The sequence below is a fragment of the Dreissena polymorpha genome, chromosome 14 (genome assembly GCF_020536995.1).
Source record: "Dreissena polymorpha isolate Duluth1 chromosome 14, UMN_Dpol_1.0, whole genome shotgun sequence".
Taxonomy (NCBI): Eukaryota; Metazoa; Mollusca; class Bivalvia; order Myida; family Dreissenidae; genus Dreissena; species Dreissena polymorpha.
The window spans coordinates 49,523,352-49,536,394 of NC_068368.1; the positions used below are offsets into that span (position 1 = coordinate 49,523,352).

A 13,043-nucleotide genomic window follows, 5' to 3' on the forward strand; every position below is an offset into this window, starting at 1 on the left:
GTTGGACAAAACTTTAACGAGGTGAAATTTTCACAGGGCCTGTTTACTCAAAACTTTTAAGAGCCAGTTAAACTAACAGCAGCTAAAATTTGGATTAAGTTGGGAACAGTGGTCTAATGGTAGGACGCTGGCTTAAAGATCGAGAGGTCCCTGGTTTGAATCCCTCCCTGACCACTGGAATTTTCCTGAGCAAGAAATTTATCCCACATTTTCTCCTCTCCACCCAGGTGTATAAATGGGTACCTGTGAGGGAAATAAGCCAATGTACTATGGCTGCATACTGCGTCAAAATGTTAACAGATGACTTATGACCCAGTGATCGGGGGATAAATGTGAAGCGTCTCTGAACGCACATACTGTATGAAAAGGGCGCTATAATAATGTGGTAAATAAACAAACAAAAAAGTTATTAACCGCAACTTAATTGTTAAGACTTTATTATACATGTTTATTGTGACACATTTTTTATGATTGCATATTTTGCATATGTTTGATAATACAATTGCTTTTGAAATTACTTTAAAAGTTAACAGAGGGTGAATTTAACTGGCCATTTATGTTTTGAGCAACCCAGCCGCAATGCTCTGGGGCCTTTCAAATTAGATCGTCAGTCAATATTGCAGAACTTACATTTTGACAAAGGGGCAGAAAGACCCAAATGCTTAAAGCTCTTAGAGTCGGTAATATTTTATATATTTTATGAGGTTTTCCTTCTTTTCTTTTTTTTGTTGACAACTTAAAATGATGAGTCAAGAATCATATTTTTAGGAATCTAAATTTAAAGGAGTTTAAATGAGTGTCGAAGAAGAGGCATGAATGTGATTCTAATTTTGCCCCCAAAAAACAAAAACATTCCACGGGTTGTATTTTAGAAATATTGTAAGAAAATTCTAGTGTACTTGATATCATTAAATGATTTTTATTTATATATTAGATCACTTATGCATATATATTTTTAAAATCTCACATTAAAGATCCAGGACTTGATAAACAATATTTCTAGATGAATTTGAGAGGTTTGCAGAATAGGACCTCAATACTTTTATGCCATCAACATTTATACTCCTCCCTGTCTATTGTAAAAGGTATTTTACAACTTGGTCCTTTCTTATTTAAATGGAGTCAAAAGCATTCTTTAGATGCAACTAACAGGCCACACATTTACCACAGGTCATCGGCTTTAAATGGAATCCAGCTAAAAACAGTTAACGTGCAAGGAAACACTATATTGATGTGCTGATTACCAGTAATTTACATCTTATAAACATTAACACCTCTATTTCATGACCCGAGATAGTATTCCCGATGGCCTTCACTTTGCATACAAATCTCGTTATGAGAAAACTGGGCTTTATGAATGTGCGTAAAGTGTCGCCCCAGATTTGCCCATTAAGTTCAAACAGGCTAATCAGGGATGAAACTTTGCGCTGTAACTAAAATATGCTTAGAGACTTACATGAAATGAAAATATAAAAAAGTTGAAAGTGGCGCCCCTGATAAGCCTATGTCCAGGTAAATCTGGGAGGACACTTTACACACATACATTAAAGGTTGGACACTTTACACACATACATTAAAGGGAGGACACTTTACACACATACATTAAAGGAAGGACACTCATTAAAGGGAGGACACTTTACACACATACATTAAAGGGAGGACACTTTACACACATACATTAAAGGGAGGACACTTTACACACATACATTAAAGGGAGGACACTTTACACACATACATTAAAGGGAGGACACTTTACACACATACATTAAAGGAAGGACACTCATTAAAGGGAGGACACTTTACACACATACATTAAAGGGAGGACTCTTAACACACATACATTAAAGGGAGGACACTTTACACACATACATTAAAGGGAGGACACTTTACACACATACATTAAAGGGAGGACACTTTACACACATACATTAAAGGGAGGACACTTTACACACATACATTAAAGGGAGGACACTTTACACACATACATTAAAGGGAGGACACTTTACACACATACATTAAAGCCCCTTTTTCACGGAGCGTGGCCCATTTTAATTTCAGATGGCGTTTGTGTCTGAACGTAACGACGTTCTGGAGGCCCAGAAGCGCAAGTGGGAGGACAAGATGCAGCACCGTCGTGACAAGGAGGTGGAGTACATGAAGACCAGGGAGAGACATGTGGAGGAGTACGAGGCCCAGCTGCAACACCTGCGCGTTATGGATACGGAGGACCACAACACCGTCAAGATACGGCTTGAGAAGGACGTTGAGGTACAGATATGAGCCTTGCTCTGTGAAAATGGGCCTTAATGCATGTGCGTAAAGTGTCAAAGTTTACAGGAATACATATCTAAGTATCTCATTGTATTGCAGATTATGTAGCATACATCCCTAGTTTAAAGTGTACTTGCATTCTCATTTCCATACATAGTTTAAGTGTACGGCAATCTTTATCTAAATGACAGACTAGTCTACAATGTGTTATTTTTTTATGTTTGGGGCCAAAGTTTGGTCTTATTTTTTTGTTCAAATTTGAGAGCAAAATTCAGCCTCATACCCAATCTCAAAAAGGATATTTTCCTGAAATGATTGCCTAAAATTAAAGGTTTTCAAAATATAAAAAAACACACTTTTTAAATAAATTCATTTCTCTATACAGCTCTGTAAGTTGAACTTAAAAAATATGTGTTAGCAAACAAAAACAACAAATTGCTAAATTTATATCAAAACAAGGTGACTTTACCCAATCCAAATTGGTAAAAAAACAACCATCCTCTGCCTACATTGTAGATCATGGGGCAGCTGTATTGTATAAATCGTTATGTCCATACATGGTTTAAGTGGTCTTCGGTACTGATGAGCAACAAACAGCATTAAACTCTTCACCAGCTCTGAGTTACTTGCAGGCTGTTCTGGTTTATTGCTGTTTGCATATAAGCCACATTCAGAGAATTTAACTGTGCTTAATGCCTATGCCTGAATTGTTGTCTCAGTTAAGCCGATGCAGTCCTTAAACTCTAATCATGGACAAAATTTCCACCTGATCTGGATTTTTGTTTAGTTTAGAAGCTACTTTCCTTAAACGAACAAGCATAAAGTGTTGTCCCTCAATTGCCTGGGTGGACTCCACAGGCTTGTCTGGGACGACATCTCACAAGCATGAATGAAGACCATTTTCCCCAAAGAAGGCTCCTATAGCTATTTTCACGTTGCCTCTGATCATGAAAGGGGTAAATCATAGAGTCGCGTTCTGAGAAAACTGGGCATAATGCATGTGCGTAAAGTGTCGTCTCAGATTAGCCTGTGAAGACAACACTTTCCGCCTAAACTGGATTTTCGTGTAGAAGAGACTTCCTTTAAACAAAAAATACCATAAAAGTGGAAAGTGTCGTTCCTGATTAGCCTGTGCAGTTCAAACAGGCTAATCTGGGATGACACTTTATGCACATGCATTAAGCCTGATTTCTCAGAACGCGTCTCCATTAATGACCTGACCACTACCTAGATCATGTAGCTGCAGAATAGTATACAGTGTACAGGTTAGAGCCTTGATGTGGGAAAATGGGGCTTAATGAATGTGCATTAAGTGTGTGGTTTACAAGAATCCATACCCACGTAACTCATTGTATTGCAGATTGTGTAGCCTACATCCCTAGTTTAAAGTGTTCTTGTATTCTCATTTCCATACATAGTTTACGTGAACAGCAATCTTCACCTCAATCATGGTTTGATTGATTAGGTCGCCATGGCATAGTGGGTATGGTGCCTGCCTAGCAACCAAGAGGTCATGGGTTTGGTCTCAACGGTTAAAGGGTTCTTTAGATCTTCCACAAAGACACTAAGTACAAGTTCTACATAGAAAACTGACCCAAGAGTTGTTAAATCATCCTTAGGCTATTGGTTACATAGAGCTAAAATAACCAGGTTTAAACCAAATCATGGTTGACCTGACCACTGCCTGCATTGCAGATTATGGAACAGCAGTATAGTATAAAATGTACTGGTAAGCTGAAACCAGCATTAACTCTTTCAGTGCTGGAACCGAATTTTGAAGGCATTTACAAACAGTTTGGATCCAGATGAGACGCCACAGAATGTGGCATCTCATCAGGATCCAAACTGTTTGCTATTCTTATAGTATTCTATGGAAAAAAAATGAAGAAAATGCTATTTTTAGAAATTTCAGCAGACAACATTTTTAGCAGACGACAAATTTCCAAGCATGCACAGGGTTAAACCTGCGTAGACTGTAAGTCACTCACAGACTGTTCTGATTTTATGCTGTGTGCATACACATATAGCCATTTTTAATGCAGATCATGGAGCAGCAGCTGCAGCAGTTGAGGGCGACGTATCAACTGAACCAGGAGAAACTCGAGTACAACTTTCAGGTGCTCAAGAAGAGAGATGATGAGAACACCATCACCAAGTCACAGCAGAAACGCAAGATCACCAGGTATGTGTTGGGTTTGTGTTCTGCTTGTTCGCAGATCAGGGCAGATGTTAACAAAGCTCTTAAGGGCAATCTTAACTTCAGATGTTCAATCAGGGGCAACACTTTCCGCCTAAACTGAATTCTTGTCAAGAACAGTCTTCCTTTCAACAAAGAATACCATAATAGCGGAAAGAGTCGCCCACGATTAGCCTGTACGTGCACATGCATTAAACCCCTATAAGACCTCTGATGGTGTTTTTGTAATGTTTTAAGTCATAGGTTGATTTGTGGTCATTTTCATGTTAAATATGTTACCCTATTGCAATTTCACCATTTAAAACAATAAAGAATTATTCTACAAATGTGTTTAAAAACAAATGTTGTAAAGCAGCTGTACAAAATGTTTGACAACTTAATTGTGCATAAAATGGATTTTATGATAACAATGCTAGAGCAGTTTCACGTTCAACCCTTAATGAGCACTTTGTTTTGGTAAACTACTAAGCCCCGAGCTATGTCTGCGAAGAAAAGTGCGAGTTGATTTTTTAATGCAAAACAGACAATTCAGATGATTGCCTTATGAAGTATAGCTATGTTCTATGTGAGGGACAATTTTGTTTACTTCCTTATGACGAATAAAGCTATGTACTATGTGTGGGACATGTTGTTTATTTCCATATGACAAATAAAGCTATGTACTATGTGTGAGATAGTTCCATTTATTGACTCATAAAGTAAAGCTATGTTCTATGTATGGCAGGTTGCAGGACGTACTGAACGGTCTGCGTATCAAGTGTGCCAAGCAGGAGAAGCAGTACCGTGATGAGAATGCCCAACTCAATGATGACTATGTGAAGATCATGGAACAGTTCAAGGATCTACAGAGGAAAAATAGGTGAGCCACGTTCTGAGAAAACTGGGCTTAATGCATGTGCGTAAAGTGTCATCCCAGATTATCGTGTGCAGTTTGCACAGGCTAATCAGGGAGGACACTGTCCGCCTAAACTGGATTTTCGTGTAGAAGAGACTTCCTTTAAACAAAAAATACCATAAAAGTGGAAAGTGTCGTCCCTGATAAGCCTGTGCAGACTGCACAGGCTAATTTGGGACAACATTTAGCACATGCATTAAGCCCAGTTTTCTCAGAACGAGGCTCAGGTACATTCTTGTCTATGCAGTGTTAGGTTATTTAAACCTATTTATTTAAACTTTAAAAGCATCAAAATATTAAGAGGTCAAGAGTAAAATTAGGCTCTAAAACTGCTTGAAAATTCCCTCTCTGAAAGTTTCTGTGAATATAACACTGAGGAGCACATTTTAAACTGATAAATGAAAGGAGGGACTAAAATAAAAAATAGGAGGAAAAATAGGTAGATTTAAGAGGCGGGCAGATGGGGGGGGGGATAGATAGGGATGGGAAGAGGTAATAATGCTCGATTAGGAGGATTAAAAATATGGGATTGAAAACTGTTGGAATAGGGGGTAGCAGTCAATTCAAAATACAAACTGTAGATTGAGGGTGGACCAAATATGATAAAATTAGGGGAAATAAAAATGGTAGAAAACAATTTTGATAGCGTAATACAAAATGTAGATTTAGGGGAATAAAAATGAAAGATTGATGAATCAAGAAGATAGATTGAGGAGGAATAAACGTGATAGATTGAGGAGTAATACAAATGATAGATTTAGGGAGAGTAACAATTATAGAATAATAGATGGAAGGGGAATACCAATTGTAGATTGAGGGGGGATGAAAACGAGAAGAAAAATAGTGGATTTATAGTGAATTAAAATAAGAATTTAAATAGTAGATTAATAGAGAATACAAATAATAAGAGAAATGGAAGATTGATATACTGTAGTATAAAAATAATATAGAATGGGTAGATTGAGGGGGAATTAAAATGAGACAAAATAGACATTGATAGAGAATGAAAATGATCACAGAAATGACAGAGTGAGGTGGAAATAAAATGGAGGACCCTAGAACACTTGGCTACTTGAAGGCACTTCATTCTGGCATATGCAGATTGAGAAGAAATACAAGTTATAGATTTAGGGGGAATAACAATCATAGAATACTAGATTTAGCGGAATACAATATTGTAGATTAAGGGGAAATGAAAATGATAATAAAATGGTAGATTTATAGAGAATAATGATAATAAAAAGAAGACATACTAGATTTAGCGGGAATAAAACTTTTAGAATGAGGACTCTAAACCACTTTTCCACTTGCAGACACTTCATGCAGGCGGATGCCAACAAGTTCCACGATGTGTGGTGCATGAACGAGGCCGAGCTCAAGGACCTGGTACTCAGCGTGCTGGAGGCCGACACCATCATACACTCACAGCAGATGGGCCTAGAGTGGAACCAGCCAGAAATGTATGTGTATATGTGTATGTGTTGAACATGTTAAACCTTTCCGACTCAGAAGCAAAGAGAAAATGGTGATAAATTAAAAAATGCGTTAAAATGCATATATGAGAAGGAAAAGGTAAATTGAAATGTTTGTGATAGACTTAGAAATGTTAAGCACATAAAACAGTTTCAATCTTAATCCTTGAAATGTCAGTCAAAGGTGTGCAAATCTAGTGGTGTTTTCAAGTATTTTTGCTATAGCTTGCAAAGTATTTGTTATGATATATAAATGGGCATAAATACAGATGGCAGACACTGTATAAAGCATAATTTTAATAATTCTATAATATTATTTGTTTATTTAAATAATTTCATTAATTTACAATCAAATTTAATAGAATACGTGCTATGTAAAAGTGAGAATCTAAATACATCTCTTTTTAAATTCTTTATTTTGTACTTACGGTTGATATACTGGGTATTTTATTTTTGTGTGCAATTCATTGATGTGTACTTACGGTTGTGACATTGTGTCTTGTTCTTGTGTGTATAGATCATTCATGGAGAACACTGGTCCCTTGATGGGAGAGTCTGCCAAGAAGTCCGGTGTGTCAGCCAAGCAGGTGGTAGAGGAAGTGCTCTCCGCTACTGGAGGTAGACGCCTGTGGTTTGGTTTATCTACAATCAGTTGTTTAACCCTTCCTACTTTGAAGCAAATTGAAAATTGCTATATGCAAACAGCATAAATTCAGAACAGCCTGGGAATAAATCACATGCTTTTCAGGCTTAATGCTGTTTGCTGCTCATCAGTATATTAGGGTTAAAAATGAAGCCTTTAAAATCTTGTAAGAAAGGTCTCAAATCTTATTTGATTTTCTAAGGGACTACAAACATGTAATAGTGCGTATCTGAGTGGTAAAGACTATACTGGTCCAGTTTGGGTTCTATATGGGCTTCTGTAGAAATATTAAGATGTACTGAAGTGAAAATTTCAGTTCAATTATTCTACCCTTAATGCATGTGCAATCAGTTGATTTAAGGGACTTGTTGACAGAGTTTTGTATTTTTTATAACAAATTCATTAAATAAATTTTCTCACAAATTTATAAGGTTTTAAAAAGTCTTAAATAGTTAGAATAGCAAGAAAAATAGTTGTGATAAAAAATATTGCTTTCCCTTGACTCCAAACAGGTAGGTGTTATATGTTTTTGTCTTATTATTTCTATTTGATGCTGTAACTTAACTGTTTGTATATATAAGTTGTGTAAAATTAAAATGCCATGTCGTCTAATGCCATGTTTTGGGTGGTGTATCTCTGGAACAGTGAGCCCATTAGCTAACCTGTATTAGAAGCTACCCTGTTTACTAATGAGACCACAAAACCTTGTGTGGCTTTATATAGGAATAAGCAGACTGATCTGGAGCAACGCTGGCCGCATACGGCATAAGACCCTAACTTGCATGGCACAGCTCATATTTACACAGCATTAAATAAAAATCATAATGCAAACACATGTGGGACCTTACTTACATATGTTAGGTGAATAAACAGCATTAGACACCTATCTTATCTTACCGGGTCTGTACTGGAATGTAATATAAAGTAACAGCATAACCATATGACATTTCAGACCCATGTCATGTATATATTGCTCTGATTTGTTTTCCCAGGTGACAGTATTGTGGAGGAGGAGGAGGAGGACGCTGGGTCAGAGGTCAGCGATGGCATTCCCGCAGACAGGAAGCCCAAGAAGTTAAGCATCTTGGACAAGATCTCCGCACAGACCATCAAACAGATACTGGAGCTCCTCTGTGATGAGTCGGTAAGGGAGCGGAGTTTGTTCACTCGTTATGGACGTCTTTACAATAAAATCCTACTTTTTTGTTTGGTAAAACCCGACCAATTAGCCCATATTGCGCCTACCCAAAAATGTCTTTGGGTTCTGGATTAAAAAAAAAATCACAAGAAAGACATATACTCAGGTTTGTTTTCACTATACATCTTTACAGCAACACGCTATTTTATATACAGCTCCTCTTTACCAAGCTCTTAATTTAATCCATGTGGGGGGGAGGGGGGGGAGTCAGATTATGTACAACATGTTATCACTATTTCTAATATAAGTGCAATTTATGTGAGTTTCATGTTAAGCATATGTTTAGTAAGAAAAGCACCCAGACTTTTACATACCTACCCACTCCTCTGCTGTGTAATGGGTCAGGTTATTACAACCAATCTTTTAAGAAAGGCCGTATTTGTTTAACCAGGGTTAGTTTTGTTATATCATCCAAAACAAACTAAGCAATGGTTCAACCCTTGAAAAGTACTGAAGTGTTGTAAAAAAAATGGTTGTTTAGGCTTTTAGAATTTTGAAATCATAAGATTATAATGTTGAATGTTATCAATCCATTATGTGTACCTTGTGTTATCATGTTATTAAACAAGACCTTCAATAGCCTTATATGAACAATGAAAGCAATAAGATGACGTTCAGCTTGAGTTGGGAATGTCTGTGGCATGCATGTACCATTTCCTTTGTTAGTCGTGAACTCTTGTTCAAATGATGGATGCATTACCTTACATAGTATGGGTAATATAATGGGTCAGTCTGTTGTAATAATTGTCATTTCAACTTGTAATGTATGTTTGTGATTGTTTACAGGGCTTTCTGGTGGAATCCAAGCTAAACAAGCTTCTGTCCCCCCTGGAGAAAGACGAGCGCTCTCTCATGAAGCTGGACGCCATCTTCAATGTATGTAGACACTGTATGTCAGCCTAGACCCGTTTTGATTGCAAGTTTAAACAGCTAGTTACAGATGTGTTTAAACAGCTAGTTACAGATGTGTTTAAACAACTAGTTACAGATGTGTTTAAGCCTCCCTCTGCGAAAATAGAGCTTTATGCATGTGGGTTAAGTATCGCCCAAGATTAGCTTGTGCAGTTTTCACAGACTAATCTTGGATGACACTTTCTTCTTTCATGGAATTTATGTTTAAATCAAGTCTCTTCTAAATGAATGCACTGAAACTACTTCATTTCAATGTACTGAATCTGCCTCATTTTCATGTACTGAAACTGCCTCATTTCCATTTACTTAAACTGCCTTATTTCCATATACTGAAACTGCTTCATTTCCATTTACTTAAACTGCCTTATTTCCATATACTGAAACTGCTTCATTTCCATGTACTGCATCTGCCTCATTTCCATGTACTGACACTGCCTCATTTCCATGTACTGAATGACCTGCCTCATTTCCATGTACTGTAACTGCCTGATTTCCATGTACTGTCACTGCCTCGTTTTCATGTACTGAAACTGCTTCATTTCCATGTACTGACACTGCCTCATTTCCATGTACTGTCACTGCCTTGTTTTCATGTACTGACACTGCCTCATTTCCATATACAGGCTCTGAACATTGATACAGAGGAGGACATTCACCTGCTGGCCAGTTACTTCATGCAGCTCAAGGGCAAGCAAGCACAGCAGCAGCCCGAGGAGAAGGTGGGAACAGTGTCAAACCTTTCTTGCTCAAAAGCAAAGTGAAAATGGCTTTATGCAATTTAGTAATTTATACTTAACAGGAAGGTATATTACAAGCAAGTGCTATTTATTTATTTTTTAAATTATTGATGCTATACACATTTCATACACGTATACAATTGTCACTGCAATATTTTAGTGTCTTTTAATTTTCCGAAACCTATTTTTGCATCTAAATTTACAGACATCTGCATTTAAAAAAATATTAATTTTCAGGAAAAATAGTGTCCAAAAACTTAGAGTAATTACAGAAGTAGTGGTTCCAAAAAAAAATTAACAATAAGTCCAAACTGTTTTTTTTTGTATTTTATTACGAGTTTTAATGGAAATATTTTTGATGATCTCTTTAATTAAATTTGTATCACACTTTGTAATTCTTCCAACTGAAAATAGGTCTTCTCTTTAAATCCGGGATTGATGGTTCAAAATAATATGGGTAACAAGAGATGTGTTTGTCAGAAACACAATGCCCCCTAATGCGCCGCTTTGAATTTTGTTTTTGACCTTTGACCTTGAAGGATGACCTTGACCTTTCACCACTCAAAATGTGCAGCTCCATGAGATACACATGCATGCCAAATATCAAGTTGCTACGTTCAATATTGCAAAAGTTATGACGAAGGTTAAAGTTTTGGTTAAATTTTTTCATTTTTTTTTACCTTTGACCTTGAAGGATGACCTTGACCTTTCACCACTCAAAATGTGCAGCCCATAAGATACACATGCATGCCAAATATCAAGTTGCTATGTTCAATATTGCAAAAGTTATGAAGAAGGTTAAAGTTTTGGGACACACACACACATACAATGACAGACAGGCCAAAAACAATATAACCCCAATCTTTTGATCCGGGGTCATTAAAATATTTGTGCGTAAATCATATACAGAAAGATGACGAGGAATCGAAGACGTTTTACTCTGAGAGCGAGATGGCTGATGACATAGACGCGGAGATCTACAAGCTGACTGGGAAGGAGGGGGACGCGGCGTCCTCCAAGAGCGAGACCGTGGAACTCATTAACCCCAACGAGGTGCTCAAGGCTTTACGACTGTTTGTGGACCAGAACAGGAAGCCGCAGAAGTGAGTCGGCCATTTGTTTTTGCTCAATTTGGAAAAGTACCCGCACTGCACCAAATGAGAACACTTAGCACACAACAAAACTGAATTGGGAAATTGTTCATTTTGAAAACTTCAGATTGGAAATAATTGATCTTTTAAACTGTTTGATACTTAATTGCACCAAACTTTCTGAACATTCTTTTATAAGCCTCTTTGCTAAAAAGTCCAGTTTCAGTGCTCATTTATTTGTTCACTTACACAAATTGCTCTTTTGGAACGAAATTGATGCAACTTTCTCTGAAAACTGGGCTTAATAAATGTGCGTAAATTGTTTCCCAGTCTGCCCAAGGTAATCAGGGATGCCACTTTCCGCTTTTTTATGCCCCTGGATCGAAAGATTGGGGGCATAATTTTTTGGCCTGTATGTCTGTCTGTCATTCATTCATTCATTGTGTGTGTCCCAAAACTTTAACCTTGGTTAAAGTTTTGCAATAACTTTTGCATTATTAAAGATAGCAACTTGATAATTGGCATGCACGTGTATCTTATGGAGCTGCACATTTTGAGTGGTGAAAGGTCAAGGTCATCCTTCAACATAAGCAAGGTCAAAGGTCAAATATATGGCTTCAAAGCGGCGCAGTGGGGAGCATTTTGTTTCTGACAAATACATCTCTTGTTTGATTTTGTTTTGCTTTTTGTTGTTGAAAGAAAGTCTCTTCTAAAAAAGAATTTCATTATAGGCAGAAAGTTTATGCACATTCATTAAGCCCAGATTTCCCAGTAAGGTAAAGGTATTGGGGCAGCGTGTTAGTATTTGTGTTTCCAATAGGTGCAGATAACAGGTGTTTACATGATTTAAAAATCATAAGCACTTAACATCTATAGACTGTTTATTCAAAATTGAAATGTGCACATGAAATATATCGTGGCTGTTCTTTCAAAATGGTGTGGCTAGCTGTTCTTTCAGAGTGGTGTGGCTAGCTGTTCTTTCAGAATGGTGTGGCTAGCTGTTCTTTCAAAATGGTGTGGCTAGCTGTTCTTTCAAAATGGTGTGGCTAGCTGTTCTTTTAGAATGGTGTGGCTAGCTGTTCTTTCAGAATGGTGTGGCTAGCTGTTCTTTCAGAATGGTGTGGCTAGCTGTTCTTTCAGAATGGTGTGGCTAGCTGTTCTTTCAGAATGGTGTGGCTAGCTGTTCTTTCAAAATGGTGTGGCTAGCTGTTCTTTGAAAATAGCATCAGTCATCTTGTGTAATTTTTCAGAAGGAGAAAACAAGTTTTAATGTTTTGCCAGATGTTTCACTGTCATAATATAGGCAGTTTATGAATTGATTACAAATGTCACAAAATACTTTTCCATTTGCAAGTTATAAATTGCTTTTGATGCTTTTCTAATAAGTTTAGTGTAAAATACACGTTTAAACAAGGTTGCAGTCTTAAACACCAGGTACTGGAGTTTGATCAAAATATACGCATTTTTCAAAGTAACAATTTTTTCCACAAATGTTTGTCTAGGGTTCTCTCACAATAACTATTCCTTCTGACATCATTATCAGTAGTTTACAGAACATGTCTAATGTAGCTGCTGTTCCCATAAATCAAAATTAAAAAATCGCACCAGAATTGACTTATGCAATTTT

General features: G+C 37.1%; 1 protein-coding gene across 1 annotated transcript in view; it reads left to right on the forward strand.

Moving 5' to 3' along the window:
* Window positions 1-13,043, forward strand: part of LOC127857106 (dynein regulatory complex protein 1-like) — a 34,403-nt gene that overhangs the window by 13,100 nt on the left and 8,260 nt on the right. Inside the window, exons 7-15 of the mRNA XM_052393462.1 lie at window positions 2,059-2,268; window positions 4,314-4,453; window positions 5,193-5,327; window positions 6,677-6,823; window positions 7,353-7,453; window positions 8,471-8,622; window positions 9,463-9,552; window positions 10,212-10,307; window positions 11,235-11,428. Of these exons, the coding sequence (XP_052249422.1) occupies window positions 2,059-2,268; window positions 4,314-4,453; window positions 5,193-5,327; window positions 6,677-6,823; window positions 7,353-7,453; window positions 8,471-8,622; window positions 9,463-9,552; window positions 10,212-10,307; window positions 11,235-11,428 (1,265 nt within the window). The remainder of the gene's footprint in view (window positions 1-2,058; window positions 2,269-4,313; window positions 4,454-5,192; window positions 5,328-6,676; window positions 6,824-7,352; window positions 7,454-8,470; window positions 8,623-9,462; window positions 9,553-10,211; window positions 10,308-11,234; window positions 11,429-13,043) is intronic.